Source organism: Hemiscyllium ocellatum, chromosome 8 (assembly GCF_020745735.1).
Source record: "Hemiscyllium ocellatum isolate sHemOce1 chromosome 8, sHemOce1.pat.X.cur, whole genome shotgun sequence".
Taxonomy (NCBI): Eukaryota; Metazoa; Chordata; class Chondrichthyes; order Orectolobiformes; family Hemiscylliidae; genus Hemiscyllium; species Hemiscyllium ocellatum.
Genome location: NC_083408.1, coordinates 44,295,260 through 44,318,010, shown reverse-complemented (window position 1 = coordinate 44,318,010; position 22,751 = coordinate 44,295,260). Strand labels below are relative to the sequence as shown.

The window sequence follows — 22,751 nt, the reverse complement described above, 5'->3', positions numbered from 1 at the left end:
ATGTTTTTTTTAAATTAGAATAGTCCACTGTCCTCCTTTTAATGTTCTTCCTCAGACCTTCATTCTATAACATGATGTCCAGTTATTTAATTTATGTATAAACTCAACTTCAATGGCATTTGCCTACTTCTTTTATTCTCCTTTATTCACTTCCAACTTCAACATCCAAAATATAGGCTTTGGCCCTCTGCTCATGCCAACACCACACATGGACTGCAGCAGTTCAAGGCGGCAACTCATCACCACCTTTTCAAGAATAACTAGGGATGGACAATAAATTCTGGCCAAGCCAGCGATAGCCATCTCCCACAAGTGAATAAAATAAAAATTATGCAGCTGCTGCTTTGCTGAACTGCACCTAACTCCACCTTTGATGTCTCAGTCCCTAACAAACTCATTACGCTTGGTCACTCATGGCATTCCTTTGATATGTCCCTCATCTCCACCATATTAAGTCCTTGGGATGCAGATTTTAATAGAATATGGCAGAGAACCGGTTTAACCAACAATTACCAAATCTGGACCTGTTAAACACTATTGGGTTCTTCTCTCATTTGTTAAAAACACTATTCATTATTCCAGAATCATCCTGGAATGCAAACATTGCCTCCAGCTTCTTTTCTCTCTTGCAAAATATCTCTTTTAAAAACCTCTCTTCTTTGCCTTCACCAAAAAGTGGAAGGAGCTCATGGAATACTTTGACTCAAAGATTCATAAAGCTAATCAGCTGTTTCCATGCCACTCCTTACCACTAGCCCAAAAGGTCAAATTTTCTTTATTGACTCCCCTGCCCTGTCAAACTCTTATCTTTCTCTCCTATCTTACTTAATACCCCTCTGAGCTCATTTTGTCCAACATTGCCTGTCCCCTTATTTCTATTCCCACTAAACCCATCTCCCTCTTTCTGACTCCCATATTGATTGATATTGTAAACAGTATACTTTCTTCAGGTGTTATCACACGGTTCTCTCATTCTGCCATGCCACCCCCTTCTTCTAAAAAGAAATACACTTGTTTACACAGTATCTGTAAACCAACATCCCATTTCTAACCTGCCCTTCCTCTACAAAGACCTTGAATGTGTTGTCGCTTCCCAAATCCAATCCTATCTTTCCCACAACTCTATGCTTGAATCACAGAAGTCAGGTTGCCCCCCCCCCCCCCCACCACCACTGTACTGAAACAGCTCTCAGTGAAGTCACAAACAACATTCTACATGACTGTTAATCCTTGCCTTTCTTTACTTGCAGCCTTTGACATAGTCATGCTCATCCTCCTCCTCCCAACATCATCCAGCTGAATGGGGGTGCTTACATCCGGCTCCAATCATATCTATCTAATCATTACCACAGAATCACTTACAATGGCTTCTCTTACCACTCCCACCCTATTACCTTTGACCTGTTCCAAGGATCAGTCCTTCACCTCTTATTTCTCAATGATATGCTTTCTCTTAGCAACACTGTTTAATTGCAGAACGTTATTCACATTCATCTCTATCTTACCACTACCTCTTTAACTTCCCTACTGATGTTGAATTTGGAAGCTATTTATCTGACTAGTAGAGAAGCAGAAATATCCCCAGTTAAATAATCAGAAGAACAAAGCTGCGGTTTTTGGATCCCACTCCAATCTCTGTTTTTCAACTAACCATCCCATCCCCTCTCCCTGGTAATATTCTGAAATCAAGCTGGTCTATCTGCAACACTGGTGTCACAGTTGATCCTGAGTTGTGCTTCCAACTCCATGAAGACCACCTGTTTTCAGCTCTGTAACAATACCTGAATTTGTCTCTGCTTCAGCTCATCTGTTTTGAATTCCTCATCAGTGCTTCTGTTACCTCCAGACTTGACTATTCCAATGAACTCCATGCTGGCTTCCCGTACCTTCCATTCCACAGACTCGTGGTCACTGAAAACTCTGAAGCCCATGTCTTAACTTGCAGCAAGTCCTGTTCCCCTGCCACCCTTGACTCCCAGAAGATCAATGCCTTGATTTTGAAATTCTTTCGTTTAGTTTCAAATTCTTCCGTGGCCTCCCCTTCCCTTTTCTCTGTAGTCTCTTCCAGCTTCAAACTCAACCCTCTCACCCCCCGACTCCAAAGATAGATCTGAACATCTAAGTTTGGTTTCTTGTGCATCCCCGTTTTAAATATTTCAACATTGGTGGCCTTGCCTTCAACTGCCTCAGCCCCAAGCTCAGAAATGTTCTTGTTATACCTCTTTGCTACTTTACCTCACTTTCCTGCTTTAAGGTGTCCCTTAAAATCTGTATCATTGATGAAGCTTTTGATCGTATGATCTGATTTCTTCATTTGTGGCTCAGTATTACATTTCCTTCCATACTGCATCTTAGGATCTTCCAATAAGTAATATGAACATAGATGCTAGGAGTAGATATAGGCCACTCTGCCCCCCAAACGTGCTCTGCCATTCAACATGATCATGGCTGATCAGATTATTCTATATTCCTGCCTACCTATAAAAATCCCTTTGCTTCCTTACTTATCAAGAATCTATCTGATCTGCCACTGCAATGTGGGTTTTTGCCTCCAGCAGGATATTTTTAGCCAGTGAGGCAATACTTAAGTCCTGGGAACTGTGATAAAGGCAAGCATTAAAAGACAGAAAAAGGTGGAACATCGCCCAGAGTTATCCAGAAGCTTCATTGGCAGAGATTTCACTTTATAATCTGCAATATTAAGCAGTGTACTTATAAAGGCAATTTATTCAATCTTGCAACTTGACTTTAAAGCCAGCCTTCGTTCGAGGTTGGACGTTAAGACTGCATCTGACAGGATTATTAAATACTTTTCCCCAGGACAGTAGAAGTGTGTTTGTTGGTTTGGTGAACTAATGAACTAGTCCAAGAGCAAATTTACAGAGGAAGCATTTTACAATGGAAGCACTAGGTTTGTAGGTGCAATAAATTGAGCTGGCAATTCTAAAGAGATTGCCTCTTATAACAGTAAGCATTCCTTCAGATACTCCGAAAGAGGTGACTTACATTTACTTTTATTCTGTTCTAAATGTAATTTTAATTTTCTTTTGGGTTCTCAACACATAAACGAAACAGTTTGAGGTTCACAGCACCAGGGTCCCAGGTTTGATTCCAGTCTCGGGTGACTGTCTGTGTGGAGTTTGCACATTCTTTCTGTGTCTGCGTGGGTTTCCTCTGGGTGCTCTGGTTTCCTCCCAGAGTCCAAAGTTGTGGTCAGGTGAATTGGCTATGCTAAATTGTCCATAGTGTTAGGTGCATTAGTCAGAGGGAAATGGGTCTGGGTGGGTTTTACTCTTCTGAGGGTCGGTGTGGACTGGTTGGGCCGAAGGGGCTGTTTCCACGCTGTAGGGAATCTAATCTAATAGGCAATGCTCCCGCACTGGGAACTCTTTGAAAGAACCCCTCAAAAGGTAGAAAATTTGGAGAATTTGAATTCCACTTCAATTAATATTTACCTCAGACTAGATTTTACATCATTTAACTTTATAACACCTGGACAACTATTCAGTTGTCCCCAAACATACCACATAGGCCCTCACAATTGCATTTCACCCAACCTTTTACACCTACATCCCCCACCCCTCCCCAACCCAGCATGATTCCAGCCCACCCACCACTCCCAAATGCTGCCGGCCTAATTCCCCCACCAGTCGCCACTGGCCTGAACTCCTGAAGACCCAAAACCTTAAGTCCGACTCCTCCGATAGTCCCAACAATCCCTCACCCGCTGCAGCACAAACCCACTACCCACGACAACCTACCTGAAGTAATCTATCACTTCCTTACTATTCTACCCACTTGGCACCCTCAATCCATACCCATTGTACATCCTTACCCTTTTACAACAGCTGTCAAAACGGGCATTTAAATCTCAGAACACAGTACACCAACAATAAAAGGAGGCATGGTTTGACTGTTCTGTACTATAGGGGAGCAGTTTGATTTTGAACACGCTTCACATTTCTGAAGGAGTTAGAATTGGAATTCTGGTGGAGCTGAGAGCTAACAGAAAGAACAATAGGAGCGAGTAGCAATCTGATGGTGAACACCCATCTCAGAATATCCAGGCCATGAAACCTACCAATCACTCTCTGAAAAACAATGAGTTTAAACTTAAACCTGAACTGTAGCTAGCAAGCTTTAGATTTTCATTTCTTTGATTTTTTTCTGAACATTTGTAAATATACAGTGCATTGGCTTAACTGAAAAGGTGACAGTAAATCTTATTAGGCACTAGTTTATATTTCATAAGATTAAGAAATGACTTCTTCACCTTTTAAGACACTTGCTACAAAAATAATTCTCCAAAAATATTCATCATATTAATAAATATTACATTAATTCTACAGTGGTATTAAAACTGTTGTTAATCTTTGAGATTCATATGCTAATATGTGGTCAATGTTTAAAACAAATCACTGCAGTACAACCTGTTAACATAGCTTTTCAGTCAAACATCTCAGCAGAACCTCAATGTTATCAAAGCATAATGATTTTTCCTGTTGTCAAAGGTAAACAGTTTTCCACCTCCCAATTTTGAAGACAATTTAGGTGTCAAATTGGAGCAAAGCCCCCAGAAATCTCAAGAATCTATGTGAGATCTGAATAATAAAACATCTATTTTACATCATAACAGAGTAGAAATACACAGACTCATAGGTCACCTCATTAGAATCCATTAATTACTAAACGATGAATTATTGCCAATCTTCATGGGCCAGCTAGCACTCAAAAACAGTAAGTCAATGATTGGTAAAATGATTAATGTACTCTGTACAGCAGCATACATAACTAGCGTAAAAGCTTCTGAAATTAACAGGGCTTGTTGTAGAATATAATTATTTAAATTGAGTAGTGAACAACGAAATAGTGAGGTATAACCCTTAAATGCCTTGAAAAACAAAATTTCATCTAAATCTTCCATTTTCCTACTGGTCAAGTGTTATTCAATTGCAACTTTCTTCTTAAACTTTCTCCCATGACAGAGCACCAGATGCCAATCTTCCATCCATTGACTCCGAAAGGCAGTCAAAATAATCAAAGACCTCTCCCACCCTGGTTATAACTTCTTCTATCGGGCAGAAGGTACAAACGTTTCATAGAATGTACCAACAGATTCAAGAACAGCTTTTTTCCTGCTGTTATTAGACTTTTGAATGGACTTCTCAAATTTCAAATTTAATGTCGACCTCACTCTTTGTGCACCTTCCCCGCAGCCGTAACATTGTATTCCTCGCTCTGTTCTATTACCCCTATGCACTTTGTATGGTACGATCTGCCTGTACTGAACGCAAAACAAAACTGCTCACTGTACTTAGGGACATGTAACAATAATAAATCAAATCAAATCAAAATGTGACTGACATCATTTCATACTCTCACCAACGGCAGCACAATAGAGTAGAACCTAACCTATGTTCTCCAACAAATGTTCACCACCCCACAATGATTAAATGCATAATGCAGCTTTTGTCTCATATTTAGAGCAACATAACTCTTTGCTTTTAGGATCATGAACTCAGATCTCGTCCAAATCAATTTACTTTCTTCTTTAATATTTCAAATTCGGCAATTGTAATCTTTCATTAATTTTCTTTGATTATTCAAGCTGCAGTAAATGGCAAAAATAGGATTAGATTAGATTACTTACAGTGCGAAAACAGGCCCTTCGGCCTAACAAGTCCACACCGACCTGCCAAAGTGCAACCCACCCAAACCCATTCCCCTACATTTACCCCTTCACCTAACATTACGGACAATTTAGCCCGGCCGATTCACCTAACCTGCACATTTTTGGACTGTGGGAGGAAACCGGAGCACCCAGAGGAAACCCACACAGACACGGGGAGAATGTACAAACTCCACACAGTCAGTCAACTGAGGCGGGAATTGAACCTGGGTCTCTGGCGCTGTGAGGCAGCAGTGCTAACCACTGTGCCACCATGCTGCCCACTAAAAGGGCAGCCGTAACAAAGGAAAAGGGGTTCACTCTGGCTGCCATTGTGTATTAGCAACAAGATACACTGCAGCAACTTGCCTAGGTTTCTTCTGCAGCACCTTCCAAACCGTCAAGCTCCATGATCTAGAACATCCAAGGCAGCAGGTTCATAGGAACACTAGTAGCAGGAAGTTCTCCTCCAGGTTCCATACTACCCGCCTTCGACATAAATTGTCATTCTCTCATTCCCGTTAAATCAAAATTCTAGACTGTTCTACCCCACCCCACCCCACTTTGGAATCACTTTTGTCAAACGGACAGGGCTGTCTCATGAACACTGCTCATTACTACCTTAAGAAAACCTAGGAATATGCAATAGGTGCTAGCTGCGCCAGAGACCCCACACATGTCCTGAAAGTGAATACCTTTTAAAAGATACCCAAGATGCTGAGTGAAGAAGTTTAAAATGGATGCAAGGGTGAGGATAATAAAATTCAACTGGTAGCTCTCCCTTCAGGAGACTCATCTGTCTACGATGATATGATGTACTTTTATGACTTCAGCCAATTTTATGGGCTGCACCCTTCAGCATATCACAAGCTTGTAATGGATGTGCCTTCTTAATTCATTGTACCAGAAATATCACTAACGTTTTTCCAAGCTATCATTCAATAGTTTCTTAAAAGATTCCAGTGCTTTCATCTCTACAACTGAGCTGAAAATGTGTTGCTGGAAGAGCGCAGCAGGTCAGGCAGCACCCAAGGAACTGGAAATTCGACGTTTCCGGCATAAGCCCTTCTTCAGGAATAAGAAGGGCTTATGCCCGAAACGTCGAATTTCCTGTTCCTTGGATGCTGCCTGACCTGATGCGCTTTTCCAGCAACACATTTTCAGCTCTGATCTCCAGCATCTGCAGACCTCACTTTCTCCTTTCATCTCTACAACACTTACATGTTTATTTCAGACCTTGATCAAGCAGAATTCCTCAACATCATTTCTAAATATGCATGTATCTGGTTTGAAACTATGTCTCTTTATTTTTAATTTAAGTTTAAAATAATATTCCATATTCATCTCTTTAATTCCTTTTAATCTCTGGAAAAACACCTCTCTGATAACTTCTTCCCCCAGTTTTTTTCTTATGTTTGGGCCCTTGATGCAAGGATTCAGCCTTTGGGCTCTTTGTACTTCCTCCAATGCTTCTGTATCTCCCTTGTGGCTTGATGACCAGAGCAGTATACTGTACCCATGGTGTGGTCTGATTAGAGTGGCTCAAAGTTTGAACATGTCTTCCTTAAGACTTGGGTTCAATCATTTGCTTATGTTTTTCAACATTCGATTGACACTACCCTTTCATATTTCATCAGCAACAGCATCTAGGAGATCAATTTTCCACTGAGGGAGACTTCTAGGAAAGCTGGGAGGTTTCATACTCTGGGATACAGGTTGGGTAGTAACTGCATTGAGAGAGTGACATAATGATGCAAAAACCCTGAAGGTGTAAGTGGAAATTACAATAGTATGGATTGAGACATGGTAGCATGGGATGGAGTGACATTTGAGGGTGAAGAAAGTAAAGCACTTAAATCTCTGACTGCTGAGGAGATATGGGTATAACCTCATTGCAAATTTAATGTACAAACCAGGGAATGGCTTAGTTGTTGGCACACCTTCTCACCTCTGTTAAATCTGGCAGGGGATAAGATTGAAGGTGGACTTGGATCTTCAGTCAGTTTTTGGGCCAGTTATGTGGGAAGTGGAGCTGGATGCAACACAAAAAAAAGTGGATAATTCTAAAAGAATGTATTTCTTGTATATCCCAATGAGAAGTAAAAAAAATCATTCTAATGACAAAAAGCCACAAGGACTATATGTAGAATTACTTAGGTAACTTGCGCACCAAACGAATTATACTTAATCTTGCTGAAGTACCAATACTCATTCAAATATGGGAAAAAATACAAAGCATTAGAATAGGGAATGCAAAGGTTACTCATCTCCTAAGCAAAGTAAAATGATATGTTTTCTTGGTTAATATGAGTGTGTCAGAGTTCTTTCCACTTCCGTGATACCAAACACTCTATTTGCAAGCTGTTGACACTTTTAATAAATATCGGAATCAGATTATTCCGAAGACTCAATTTGTCTAGTGAATACAAACATAAGGCATCAAGTTTGTCTCGCAACCTGATGAGAAAAGGATTTGCTTTCCTCTACGTCGCTACACTGGAGGGAAAGTGGAGATAAAGGATCCAAAATTTTGAACTGAGGTTTTTGATAAAGACTTACAGCATAACGCATTGTCACAGTTCCAATATTCCTTGTTCAGAATTTTAGCTCCATTAAGCTTTGTCCAAAGCTTCCACGTGCTGTGTCAAAGACCTCTCCCAAGACTTTCATCTTTTGACATGTAGAGTGACATGAACTCAAGGTCATGGTTGAGGCTGTCTTCATGGGTATGGAACTTGGCTGTCAGTTTCTGCTTGGCAATTCTGCGTTGTTGTGTATCCTGAAGGCCGTCTTGAAGTATGCTTACCTGAAGATCGGAGGCTGAATGTGCTTGACTGTTGAACTGTTTCCAGATGGGAGGGAACACTCTTGTATGGTGATTGATGCAGCCTCAACCGTGACCTTGGATTCACATTGCACTTCATGTAACCTCACCATACTGTTCTGTTTGTAAAATGTTCCTTCCTGTTCTGTTTTGACACCATCACCTTCATAACTCATGATTTTTCTACCTTAATTTGTTTGTACAGTTTTGGATTACTTGCTGCTTTGAATAGACCCTCGTCATGTGACTCTTATACCTATCATGTTATTCCAGCCATTTGGTTTGTCTCTAGCACCATGTTATTTTTGATTTTTTATAATTATCTCTTTACCTTAATTAATCAGATCATAGATTATCCCTTTACTTTCTGTTCAGCTGTTCACACTTTACTCACACCATTTGACACTCTTGATCATCTGCAAAGACTTGTTATTTAGCTTGTCAACATTCTACTCACATCATTTGTATTATCTTTTGACACTGTTAATTACCTAGAATTATCTTGCAATGATCTTTCTGTGACTGTGCACTTCATAACGTGATGGAGAAGTGCTCAGAAAGCTTGTAATTTTGAATAAACCTGTTGGATTATAACCTGGTGTTGTGTGACTTCTGACTAAAGGGTTTCCTCCGGGTGCTCCGGTTTCCTCCCACAGTCCAAAGATGTGCAGGTCAGGTGAATTGGCCATACTAAATTGCCTGTAGTGTTAAGTAAGTGGTAAATGTGGGGTATGGGTGGGTTGCGCTTCGGCGGGTCGGTGTGGACTTGTTGGGCCGAAGGGCCTGTTTCCACACTGTAAGTAATCTAATCTAATCTAAAGAGACTAGGATGAGCTATTTCTGGCTAAACCTATGGCAGAACAATGGTGGTGGGTGGTAGGATTACAAACAGGCTTGGGCACAATATGAGTCTAATGTGTTCCCATTAGGGTGAAATATGGGAACAACAAGCCAAGACAACATTTGAATTTTTGCAATATTCAAGACTGAATAAAAATGAAGAGAGAGTTTTTAACAAAATAAAGGAAGCAAATCAATGGAGGACATAATGGAGTACAGAAAGTGCATAGACTTAAGAAAGCAACGAGAAGACAAAGGGACAAGGTTAGTGAGAATCCCAAGGTATTCTATAACTATTTCAAGGGGTAGAGGTTTACCTGGGAAAGATTAGGACCCATTAGGGACCAAGGGGAAGTCTGTGTACAGAACCAGAGGATATTAATAAAGTGTTAACCAGGGACTTCACGTCTGTCTTCACTTTGGAGGAGGAGCATGTTGATACAGAATTCAGGAAGAGGGTCTGTGCAGCTCTTGAGCAGTTTGACATAGGGAGTGAGGAGTTATTGGAGGTTTTGGCAGACATAAAAATGACCAAATCCCCAGGTCCAGATAGACTATATCCCAGTCTACTGCCCAAAGAATAATACATGGAATATGATAGTAAATCTATGAGCTATGCACAAAAGATTTAATGTTTTGTTACACAAGCTTGTGATTAGAATCTGTGTGCTTCAATGCACTTTAAAGATGGTACAACTATGAATTAGACTTGTAAATGACTGAAAATGTAACTTTCATCAATAGGCTACAAACCAAAGCATTCAACCGAACATTAAAAAAAGCGCAACAAAACTGAAAAGGCTTCTCACTGCACTAAGACAAAGTTACAATTTTGAAAAGACAGATGAACAACATGCTGGGTGTACTACCCCAGTGATATGCGTCATTCACAAAAGCTGTAGGAACATCTAGTTCCTCAATAGGTTGTGCGCTCAGTGTAAACAAGAAATGTTCTTGCAGATAGAACTGCACATGTTCTTCTCTTCCTGTACTGTAACAAGTCCAGGACCCCCTGTCAAAATCTGTTCTAACCTAAAGCCAAACTGGGTCTGTTTAAAGAAAACAAAATAAATTTAAAATGCCATGGTATGATAGATTTTATGCTAGGGCTGTAAGCTGTGATTCTGATGGAACTACTTTATCGTGCTTTGCCAGATATTTGTGCAGCTATGGAGGCAATTTGTTTTTGGATCAGACAAAGCATTGCACAGGTCTGCCATGAGCAGCATACTGCATTATCATAGATCATCTGGGCAAACTTATTGTTAAGTGCTCGGTTCTAGTTTTATTAATCCCCTGTTATATTAATGTTCATTTATTTTTGTCTGAATTACTTTATACAACAACCTTGGGAGCGACAGGCTTGTTGCTATGTCATCACATAAACTGCAAAGAACATAGCTTCTTTTTAATTGAGGTACAGTGCATTCTGACACTCGTTGTTCAGTACCAACTGTGATTATTACATCTGGCTCCTCAGTAATCTGATGAAGAATGGATCAACCAAGCAACAAAATGCTGACAGCTTTAATTTCTGAATGCTGTTTAATGATTCCACAGAGAAGCTAGAGGCGCAGTTTCAAAGTTTTGGCAAAACTAAGAGACCAAAGAGGAAAGACCTTTCTTCGAGCAGGAGAAGAAATTGCTGTAATGGTTTAAAGATCTGGAAATTTGTCTAATGCAGTTTTGATCATTCGACAATCTCTTCCTCTCTCATCACATGTTCATGTATAGGCTCAGGACAGCCCAGGAGAGATCAAAGGTAGAATATAATTATACTTTAACTGTTTTGGGATAACAAAATAATTGCAGCCATGCTTTGGTTCATTTCTCAGGACATTGCCTTGACTAATTAGTGTCAACCTGCCTGGTTTAAGATTGAACCAAAGTTTGGCAGTTAACTACCAGTCATCCTCTGACTGCTACATTATCATGGCGATGTCTCAATCAGAGTCCACTTGTCAACTAATCAACTTTCTCCTCTCACATGGTATAAATGTTGCTTTTCATTCGCATTGGTCAGGCTTGTGTATTGTCCTCATAAATACAAGACAAAAAGCAGTATTCAAGTTTTTTACGACCGAATGACAATCGGTAAACAGATCTTTCTTAGGGCGCACTGGATTTTAACTGATAGTGTAAGCATTTGCAATGTCCATTACTTATACTGAAGGAGTATAAATTCTAGAATGCAAAGGGTGCTATTTCCTCAAATACAAAACTGTTATAGAAGGTCAATCAAGAAACTTTGCTCCTTGTAACCTTGATTCTTTTGAAGTGTTGCAGGATAAGATTTCTTGACTAAGCCTGCAACTGAAACAATAAGGCTGGTGAATTATGCCCACCATTCATTACATCTGTCTTGTGATAAGGTTAGATTAATGGATGAGTAACATTTTACTGGTAGGTCTGCTCTTTAGTCTTACTGCAAAAAGTGCATTGATGCTCCATCAGAAACAAAAGGATGCTACAAGGATATAACAACACTGGAAAAATGTGGGCTAAAATGAGCTCTTACAGGCTCTCCCACTTCTGTGAATTTTATCTAGATACTAGACTGTTTTTTAACCTTTAAGAGCTAAACAGAGTTGACTATCCTAACAGGTGTTCTTCATTATTAAGATCCATTGAATCTGGGAAGCAGCGCAAAAGTTTGAGTATTGCACTTGCCAGTGATGTGTCTGAGTAGACGCCTAGCTTGTTATATATTAAAATTTGGTTGCACTAAAACTTCATAATAAGAAGACTGAACTCTAAAGCAAACATTCACAAAAAATCAAAAGGAAGGCAGAAGTTTAAAGTCCAACCATTATAAACAATGATTTGCATTTGTATTATGCACATCAACAAACACTTGGTCACCATTTCTGGATTTTGAAAAAATGCAATAAAACCAATTTGATTAAATTTACTTCCATCTGGCCTCAAGATATTATGGTACAAATTTAACCTTAGATAAATGCTTAATAGTGAAGCCACTTATAAATCTTAAAGGCAAATTGCAATCTTCAATTCTCAATCCTACCTCGATAGTTGATTATTTCAGTGCCAAGAACTGGGGTCATCTCTAACACGGTGATGAAGGCTTTATCCATCGAAGTTAAAGGAAATGGAGACATGCGGTGTCGTCGTGCTACCTTGCTGATGTCAACTGCACTGTGGCCTGGGTTTAGAAAGAAAAATTAACAGGGTCAGCATTTCTGCTGTTTGTCCATCAATAAATTAAGGCTAGTAGAGGAATGCTACCTGAACTCCTAACTTAAACATAATTTAAACTGCATTTAAATAAGTTACAATTGTTCAGTACAGATTTTCGGTTCTCAAAAAATAAAGGAGCGCATTGATTGCAACTTTCAAAAACATATAATCCCAAATAGTGAAATTTGCTTTTTGTTGGCTTGGCTTTGAGGTGATTGGAAAAGGCAGAAATTGTGAACAATAAACAACACTTTTGGCTAAAAAAAAATCAGTGTTCCAGTAAGCTAATTATTTATTATATTTGTTTATATTAATGAGGCCAAATTCCAATGTTATATCAAGAAAAATTTGGAGGTGTCTCCACTGGAGCTACTTGCAATTGTATGAGTATGTGAAATAATCCAGGAAAGCCTTGAGTGACTGGCCTGTACGAGTTTATCTGTCTCAGTCAAAGCTGCAGTTGGAAACTATAAACAAACTTGGAAGCTGAGCCAGATACCTAAAAGAAAAAACCCATGCATGCTGCAAATGTCAGCGATGAGGAGAAATTACTTCTCTCAAAAGGTCGTGAATCTGTGAAACCCGTTACACCGGATTACATTAGATGTCAGGTCACTGAATAATTTTGAGGAGGAGATAGATAGACTTTTAATTAAAAATGGGTTAGAGGTTTATGGAGAGCAGGTAGGAAAGTGGAGTTGAGGCCTGGGAGAGATCAATTGTGATCATATTAAATGGTAGAGCAAGCTTGAAGGACAGAATTACTTACTTCTGGTCAATCATCAATCATGTGGCATAGTTTGGAACATTAATTGTATTTTTGTCTTGAACCTGAAAGTTCTGATTCAAGATTCATTACAGACCTGAGCATGTAATCCACCTGGCACACTATATTGTTGAAGGAACTATCTTTCAGAAGAGGGTGAATCAAAACCATAGCTAAAAAATGTGTGCTATCTTGCTGTGTATAAACTGTCAGTCATGATTGCTGACTACAAATTAACGGTAATTGTGTTTGATGCCCTGAGATGTTGAAATACTGAAGTTAAATATATTGAACATACTCAGGAGGAAAGTTGCCTTTCTTCTTTATTCTCATTTAGCTATAAAGTCCATCTTTCGCAGTTTGATTTGGGGGAACTCTCCACATGCCTCAGTTGGTAAATATACTGTTCCTTGTTCTAATCAATCTTACAGACCAGAAACTCAAGATGCGATGTTCTGAATGAGATGTAAAGTCAGGATGCCACCATTCCATTTAGGTGGATCTAAAAGATCTCATGACATAGACTGAAGAAATCCATGATTATTCTCCCAAATTTTGGTAAGATAATTATGACATTATTACAGGACAGGAATTTGACAGATTATAATTTTGTTTGTTTTGGATTTGACAAACTGGTCTCTCGCTGAACATAAGCATGCAATGCTGCAGATTTTGATTTAACAAGTTGATTACAAAAGGAATGAAGACAAAATGGGATAATCCAGACTACCTATTTATAACACAAATTCAAAGACTTTAAACTCCCAGTAAAAGCATAATCTCATTAATCCCAAAACACTCCTTTATAAATGGAAAAGAAAGAAAACAGCATTTGTATAGAATCCAAAACTCCACAAATTGTACAGTAATCAAAATACCTCTTGAATAACACTCATACCAGGTCTTCATAGAACTCACCCCCTCAAAGTCAAAAATGCAACCAAAAATCTAATCAGTTATAGGTACTTCCCTTATTTTTAAGCAAACGTTCTAGAACACATTAATAAACCTTTGAGACCCCAATATTTACCAAGCTGACTTGAAAGCACTCTCAAACAAACAGAAGGCCATTAATGCATAAATCCATTCACTCGACAGCCAAACTTCAAAAACTGTTCTTGAAAAACTATTACCATACTTGTAAGTTAATTAATATCTTCAGATCCCCAAGGAAAAAAATCCTGCCAGTTACTAACTCAAAACCAGAAATCTAAGCTCAGAGGAACCAATATTAAAAGTATATATATAAATCTCACTGATTACTTCTTTTTATGATTAATTTGAAGGATGTGGGTATCACTAGCTAGGCCAGCATTTATTGTCCATCCTGAATTGCCCAGAGGGCAGTGAAGCGCCAACCAGATTGCAGTGGGTCTGCAGTCACATGTAGGAGATTTCCTACCCTAAAGGACATTAGTGAACCAGTTGGGTTTTTCTGACAATCAGCAATGGTTCATGGTCATCATTAGACTACTAATTCCAGATTTTATTGAAATCAAATTTCACCAACAGTCACACTGTGATATGAACCTAGGGCCTCAGAACATTACCTGGGTCTCTGGACTAATAGTTCACAACACTTATTCCTAACTAACCCCACTGATGCAGAAATTGTCAATTGTTTAAGATCTTGTTATAAGAATATTAGTTACACAACAACAGTGACTATACTTTGAAAGTAAATCTCGGCTAAGTTGCTTCAAGACATAAAGTGTGAAACAAATGCAATTACTTATACATATAGATACAATCAGAAATGAAATAACACTGCAGAATTGTTCAGTGAAGGAGAAGCAAAGAAATATTTGCATAGTGATTAATTTTTGCTGAACCCTGCTGGAATTTACAGGTATGGATATTGGTTGAGACTTGGGACATGCTTTTCTATGATGTTATTCTCAAGTTCCACCATTACTCACCATCCCAGGTAATAAATTAAGAATAATTATTTAGTTGTTACACTGAGGGCAACTGATGCTGAAATTACTTAGTACTTCCTTAAAAGTCTGAGAGAATATAGGAGAAAAGAATATAAATTCGCTGAAACTTATATGACACTACATTTAATCAAAAACAGCAACAAAAATGAAAGCATCCTCCATTGTGAATTAAATAGATTTTTTTTCAAGTTACTTTTAGGATCTGAGCATTGTTGGCAAGACTAACATTTATTGTCCATCACTAATTGCTGTCAAGGTGATGGTGTATTCTCTCTAGAAGAAACAAGTTATAGGATTTTGTCATAGTGAAAGGATGCTGATAAAGTTGCAAGTCAGGATAATGTGTGATGTGGAGGGGTATTCCTATACGTTTGCTGTTCTTGCCTTTCCAGGTGGTATAACTTGCGGGTTTGGAAGGTACTGTCAAACAATTTGGTGAGTTGTGGAAGCACATCTTGTGGATGGTTCAACTCTGTTGCCACTCTGTGCTCGTGGCAGTGGGAATGAATGCTTCAGGTGTCAATCAAGTAGGACATTGTCAAGGTTCTCAAGTGCTGCGGGAGCTATGCCCATCCAGCCAAGTGGGAAGCATTCCAATCACTTCTGACTTGTGCCTTGTAAGTAGTAAACAGTCTCTGGGGAGTCAGGTGAGTTACCTGCCACAGGATTCTCAATCTCTGGAACATTCAGCTAATTTTCCATAAAATTCTTATGTTATTTTCATGTAATGTTTAACTGCAGAGCCATACAATTGAGGAAATTGTATGTCTTTAAATTTATTCCATTTTCCTTGGATGCTCAGGACTGTCCTTCTTGATAATATGCACATCCAATTAAGAGGATAGATGTAAATATTTAAAGAAAAAGCTCTGTTGGCCAAATTAATTAGAATAAAATCACATATATCTATTTCAAAGTGCTATGTAAAAAGCCCGCTGGTAATGAATAAATTGTCTGAATAACAACCTGGAAAATTTTCAATCCAACTCATCCAAGTTAATTTCTAGCTTTGGTGAATTAAAATTAAATCCAACTAGAGTAATCTAGCAGTTTACAAATAGCATTATTGACATCATTTGTCAAACATTCATCATTTCCCATTCCAGCTGACTTCCTGTGACATATTGAAATTCCTCTCAACTGGCTAGATTATTTTCTGTACTTTTATAACTTCTTTTCTTGGCTTAGGTAGTTATTTCTGCCAAGTTTATATTCATTTTCGAATTCCCAAAGGAAAACTGATCAAGAGGTGACCAACTTAGCATTTTTGTAGCACTGTCTGCAAGGAGTAATAAAGGAAGTTAGACAAGGAAAAAGTCAATTTAACTTTGATTTGAAAGCCATTAATTCAAGACATTAATTCTACTTTTGGGCTATTTTAATGTTTACTGAACAACAACTGTTTCTTGTGGGTTATTTATATATCTATCATGAGTTTTTAAAAAAAATTATTCCAAATACATTTCTCATCAACATCGATAATGAATTTAGTTAACTGCAATTTTCCGTTCCTGTAACATTAATGATCCATATTTTACCCTGAACTACCTTATATCTAAGTTGCATTCTACAACAGCGTGCTATTTACATTTATTCTTCTTTTACATTTAATATGTTGAGCTAAACCCTGGAGTACACCATGAGTCGCCTGCCAACTTGAATACGTCGGATAGCTTTATCTAACCCTTATGTCATAACCAATTGCTTTCCCAGCCATCTTTCCGTTCCAAACATTTTTTTTAAATTAACTTGTCAAATGCCTACAGGAAGTCTATGAAGAAAGTTGAAATAAAGAGTTGCAATTTTTTCAAGATATGGAGGTGCTGTTGTTGAACTGGTGTGGACAAAGTTAAAAATCACCAGGTTATAGTCTAACAGGTTTATTTGGAAGTACAAGCTTTTGGAGCGCAGATCTTTCGTCAGGCAGCTAATGGAGTATGATCATAGGACACAGAATTTATCACAAAAGATCACAGTGTCATACACTGATGAGATATATTGAACAAACAGCAATCTTCCAAATAAACCTGTTGGACTATAACCTGGTGTCGTATGATTTTTAAATTTTTGTCGAACTATTCATGAGATAAGGGTTTCGCTGGTTAAGCCAACATTTATTACACATCCGTACTTGTACTTGAGAAAGTGGTGGTAAGCTGCAATCTTGGCATTGTTAGGCGGTGTTTAAAGATCTTGATCCAGTTAAAGATGGATGAGTCTCAGACATTACCCTGAGGAACTCCTGCAGAGGTGTCCCTGAAGTTGAGTCCCTCAAACAATCACGACTATTATCCTATGATGATGATCTTCGGACTGCCATCAGCTGAGAGTTTTGCCTGATTCCTACTGACTGCAGCTTATTGATGCCATATTTGGTCAAATATGATCTTAGTGTCAAAGGTAGTATCTCGCCTCACTTTTGGAAATTCAGCTCTTTTGTCCATGCTTGGATAAAATGAGGTCAGGAGCTGAGTGGCATCTGTGGACATCAAACTGAGAATCAGTGAGCAGATTAGTAGCAAAAATATGTTGCTTGATATCACTGCTGGTGATGAGTCCTATCATTTCACTGATGATTAAAAGTACACTCGTGGAGTAGTAATTGATTTCTGGCAATTAGGAGGTTTCTTTGTCCAAATTCAACAAAGTTCCAGGAGACCTCAAGGGATCCACAGCCATTGTTGAGAACTCCCTCCTTACTGTATACCACTGTGTCACCACTTGTGCTGGTGGGAAAGGACAAATCCAGAAATGCTAAAACAATTGAATGGCTTGGCTAAATCATTTCAAAGGGTAGATAAGTCAACCACGTAGCTGTGGGTCTGCAGTCACATGTAGACCATTTCAGGTGAGTGAGCAGATTTTTTCTTCCCTAAGAGATATTCGTAATCCTGGCGAACTTTATATAGTACCCTTCATGATTAGAGTACATTGAAAAGGGTTTTACAGCCAATGAAGTGCTTTTAAAGTGAAATCAATAAATAGAGGTAGTCACTGAACAGATAATGTTCTTAAAAACAGCAACATGTTGGCCATCATACCCCAACACTTTTCCACTGCAGTGAATAGTCAGCTTTGATTTTTGAGCTCAATTTCTGGAGTGGGAATTGAATCACAAGCTTTTGATTCAGAAGTCAGTGTGTTATCACCTGAGTGATGACAGGTACTACAAATAATCTGTGATATATAACAATCTATAATAATACCTACAGAAAATAACATCACTTACCTAATGCATTAGTTATCTGCTCAAAGGTTCATCAAGGTATGTCATTTATGACTCTCCCTTTACAAATCTGGGCTGCTTCTAATTAGCTCATACTTGTATAAATGTTTGGTCACTCTGTCCCCCTACAAACCTCCCCACAACTGACCTTAAGCCAACAGGTATCTAAATTTCCAGTTTATTTCTCCTACTTTGTAAAACAATTAAATGAAATTGACAATATTGACAAAGAGACAATTCCTGAACTGCTTGTGATTTGGATGGCTAGGACTGATGAATCATCAATTCCCTCATGTGCTTTTATTGTGGAGGTCTGTCTATCTTTAACAGCACCCAATTTACTGTAATTCTTTGTTTCTTCTGTAGAGTTGAATTAGTTCCTTCCCTTGATTTATTTTTTATTTCTCTTGAATCTCTGATTTTTTTTCTCAACTTCCATTGTGAAGACCACCACAAAGTAGCTATTCAGTAAACCTACCAGTGCCTGACATAAATTACAAAAGCAGATATCATAGGTTATTATGTGGAAGTACAAGACAAATGCTCAGCTTTGGAATTTCTGTTTTAGTTGAGTACAGTACAGAAATTATACAACAGCAGACAAATACAAAAAATGAAGTCACTTTTGAAAATATATTTGGTCTCAACTATTTTCCTACTTATTTGCTGAGATTGTATTTTGAACAAAGATAGTTTTAACAATACATGCAGATATATTCAATTGTTGTCTGGATTTTTTGTATATCATTTGAGTACCATTTTTGACATACATTATCTCATTTAGACTGCATAGAAATTCCCTAATGAATACATACAGTGAATTATGAATGGTTACAAAATTAAAGAGATCATTCAGAATCTCAGGTCTATGTCTGCTCTCTGTAAAAGCTCACCAACTAGCCTACAATCCTACGTTGTCACTGCAGCCTTGCCGACGTTTTTTTCCCATTGGTTTTTCTCCTTATGCAGTTCTCTTTTGAAATCCATAATTGAATCTGCCTCCATCACACCACAAAACAGTGTTTTCATGATGCTAACTTACGAATAAAAAGGGTTTTCACTTATGCCTCTTGCTTTTTTTGACAATCACTTGAAACCAGGAGGTTTGGGTTCTCAATTTTTCCACCCATGAAAATAGTACAGGTCATTCTGCTATAATGTGCGTTTTGTCAGTGCAATTTGGCTATAACGCTATTGACAAATTGTGTGCGTTGTTTGGATAATGCAAACTTCCTCCTGAACAGGTATAGTGATTTTGTATTAACGATTTTCTACAGCGCTATTTTCTATAGTGGTTTTCCATAGCAAAATATTCTGTAGTACGGGGTTACAGAGGAACTCAACTGTCGCATTATAGCAAAATGACGTGCATGGCCCAATGTACTCTGCTCATGATTTTGATGCTCATTTACATCAATGGCAAAATTACTATCAAGTTTGTTTTCCTGTTTTCTGCAAATGTTTGCTCAAATACACCAGACAGTGGGAACCAGAGGTTAAAACAAATCAAATAGATGATGATATTTTGACAATGAGGAATGGAAAATAAAACCCCAGGAAATCACCTCATGAACTTAAGTATTGGGAAGCAAACAATTTTTGATATTTAGCTTAAAATACCTGCAGGATTAGGACTTCTGCATATTCATGTTTATAGTTGCTTTTTCTAATATACCTGCTCAGAGATGGTATTACACTTCTCAGGAGCAGGTAGGACTTGAAAATTGGGCCTCCTAGACCAGAGGCAAGGATACTGCACCACACTGAAGTTTAAATGTGAACCCCCATTTAATGCCCTCAATCTGCCTACATTTCATATAGAATTAATAATAATTAACAGATGACTGCTATATATGGACTATATATTAGAGAATAAGCGTCAATCCCATTGACTCAGATGGGAAGAAAATATCTTATGAGATAAATAAAAAAAGTTAACAAAATGATCCCATTATCTGCACACATAAAACAGGTCTTCTATTTCAGCTATCTAAATGCAGTACTGACAACATCACAGATCTTCTACTTTATAGGCCAAAAACCAAGATAATGTCATGAAAAAATTCAGCATGATTTTCAGAAAGTAGGTTCAACTGTGTATCATTGTTTGATAGCAATATCAAAGGCTTGAATAAATGTCCCCAACCCATCAAAGAATGATACCTTTCAGACAGCATAGCTGCGATCATTGCAAATGCTTCCTAGAATGTGGCAGCCACCTTTAATCTTACTAGAAGGAATCTGTTTTTTGTTTGGTTGAAAGTTTAGGTCAAAATAATTTTTCTGAAGCTTGGTTCAACCATGAGTGATCTACACAGATTCTTGGTGATTCATTTAGTTTCATTCAGGACGAGAACCACACTGGAATACCAACTCATAGGTTTGTTACACGTGGGGTAATTCTGTGTTGTGACAGTAAGTCAACTTCTGGCTTTACCATTTGCCAAGTTTGTAAGGAACTTTTGTCAGTGTGCAAACAAACATAAAGACTTTGCTTCAGGACATAGTTGATATGAGTGGTTTTCAGCTTTTCAAACTTTTTGAATAATTTTGCAAAATTCAGCTCTAAGAATCTTTAGGATTTGCTTGTCTTCCCAATTTCTCTGTTCGGTAATTTTGCTGCAAATCTGTACAAGCTCATTTACTTATGAGTGAACAACTCTGCTTCTGGATCACAGACAAGGTTTCTGAGATTTTCTTCTCACTGTATTGAACTGTGGCAGTCATCTGCTTTCCTGACTAAGTTGCAAGCCTCCATGGAGTTTCACACTTGATGGTTGGAGATTCCGCTCGGACCACTGTTCATCCTTGGGAAGAAATAAAACACGAGCTCCACTGTTCAGCTGAAACATCTTTTGCGTCCATTTACTAAAATTTCTGTAATTCAACAACTCTCAGTTGGTGCTTGAATCTCATCGAGGAATTGCATTTGTATATCATTATGATCTTCTATTTCTTGGATTTTGCCAACATTTATAGGTTTTACTTTTTATTTTTGAAATCCAAACATCTTGCTATGATACCCTGTATTGTAATGACCATACATTTTACAAAGATGGTACTCAGTTTAGGCAGGGCATTCTTTCACTCAGCATACTAATAGCATTTGGTAAAGGTGGGAATCACATTCTTTCCCTTTCCTCAGTTTCTGTGCAGCCATGCTTCATTCCAGAGCCTAAAGAACCCCATGGAACACGACGTTTTTGCCAACAGGTCCCCATTATGTTCTGTTTTACAACCTGTTTATTTGATCAACTAAACAGCCTTCGACAAAGTCAATTTATCCTTCAGCTGGAAAAAATCCTAATTTAAGAGTCACACAACAATTTGAGCTCTAATTAATTATTCTTTTGAATTTGCATATTTACAATTCTCTGCCAGCCATGTAGAAATCACTAATAAATGAAGTGACACTCTCCCCCAGTTCCTGGACAGGTTTATTGTACTTCAACTGCTCAACGGTCATGTTTTTTGTAGCGATTGAAGTAATCATCAAATGCTTTAATTACTTTGTATTACATTGTTGTTTCCTTATTGATCCTGTCTGATTAAGAAATCATCTGCATGCAAGCTTTACTGCATGTAAGAGATTACAGTCCTGCTTTTTACTGGACATTGTTGTCAGCTTGTAAATCTCTAATGCCAGGTCAGCCACTGCTCAACCTGGTTCTGGACTACAACTTTCTTTAAGTACTTGGGTAATGGTAATGTCTTTTCTATTCTTTTCTTGTTTTTGTTGCTTCATTTATTTGCTTTTGCTCACTGACCATTCTTCCCTTTTATTCAGTCACCTGCTGCCACCACTTATTGTGGTTGGGTGTAAGACGGAAGCTGGTCAATATTGCCTTTCCTTGTTAGATCAACCATTCCCTATTTATTTAAAAATAGTACACACAACAAATGTACAGGTGAAGACTTCACCTTTCCCGTGAAGCTGGTGGAGAGTACCAACATGTAAATGATATTATTTACAAATCCACATTAACTCTTTCCACCATGAGATCTAGTATGTCTCTGATCCCTATGGCAATTACAAACACAGGTTGCCACAGTCAAGTTATTCTAAATTGCTTATAGATTTTGAATAACTAGTAAATTCAGCAAGGCTCTGTTCCTTCATGAAAGACGTGAATTAGGTTAGTCAGATACGATTTGACTTTAGTGAAGAATGTAGTGCTGGAAAAGCACAACAGGTAGCAGTCTGCTTCAGGACATGGTTGAAAAGCTTCAGGGCAGAGGAAATGACCTAGGGGTGTTGAGGTGGGGGGTGTGGTTGCAGTAAGAGAGAG

At 38.3% G+C, this 22,751-nt stretch overlaps 1 protein-coding gene across 5 annotated transcripts in view; it reads right to left on the bottom strand.

Annotated features, from left to right (window-relative positions):
• gphnb (gephyrin b) overlaps positions 1-22,751 on the bottom strand; it is a 536,356-nt gene that overhangs the window by 97,169 nt on the left and 416,436 nt on the right. For all 5 annotated transcript variants that reach the window (XM_060828874.1, XM_060828876.1, XM_060828875.1 and 2 more), the window contains one exon: positions 12,358-12,495. In XM_060828874.1, coding sequence (XP_060684857.1) covers positions 12,358-12,495 — 138 coding nt within the window. The remainder of the gene's footprint in view (positions 1-12,357; positions 12,496-22,751) is intronic.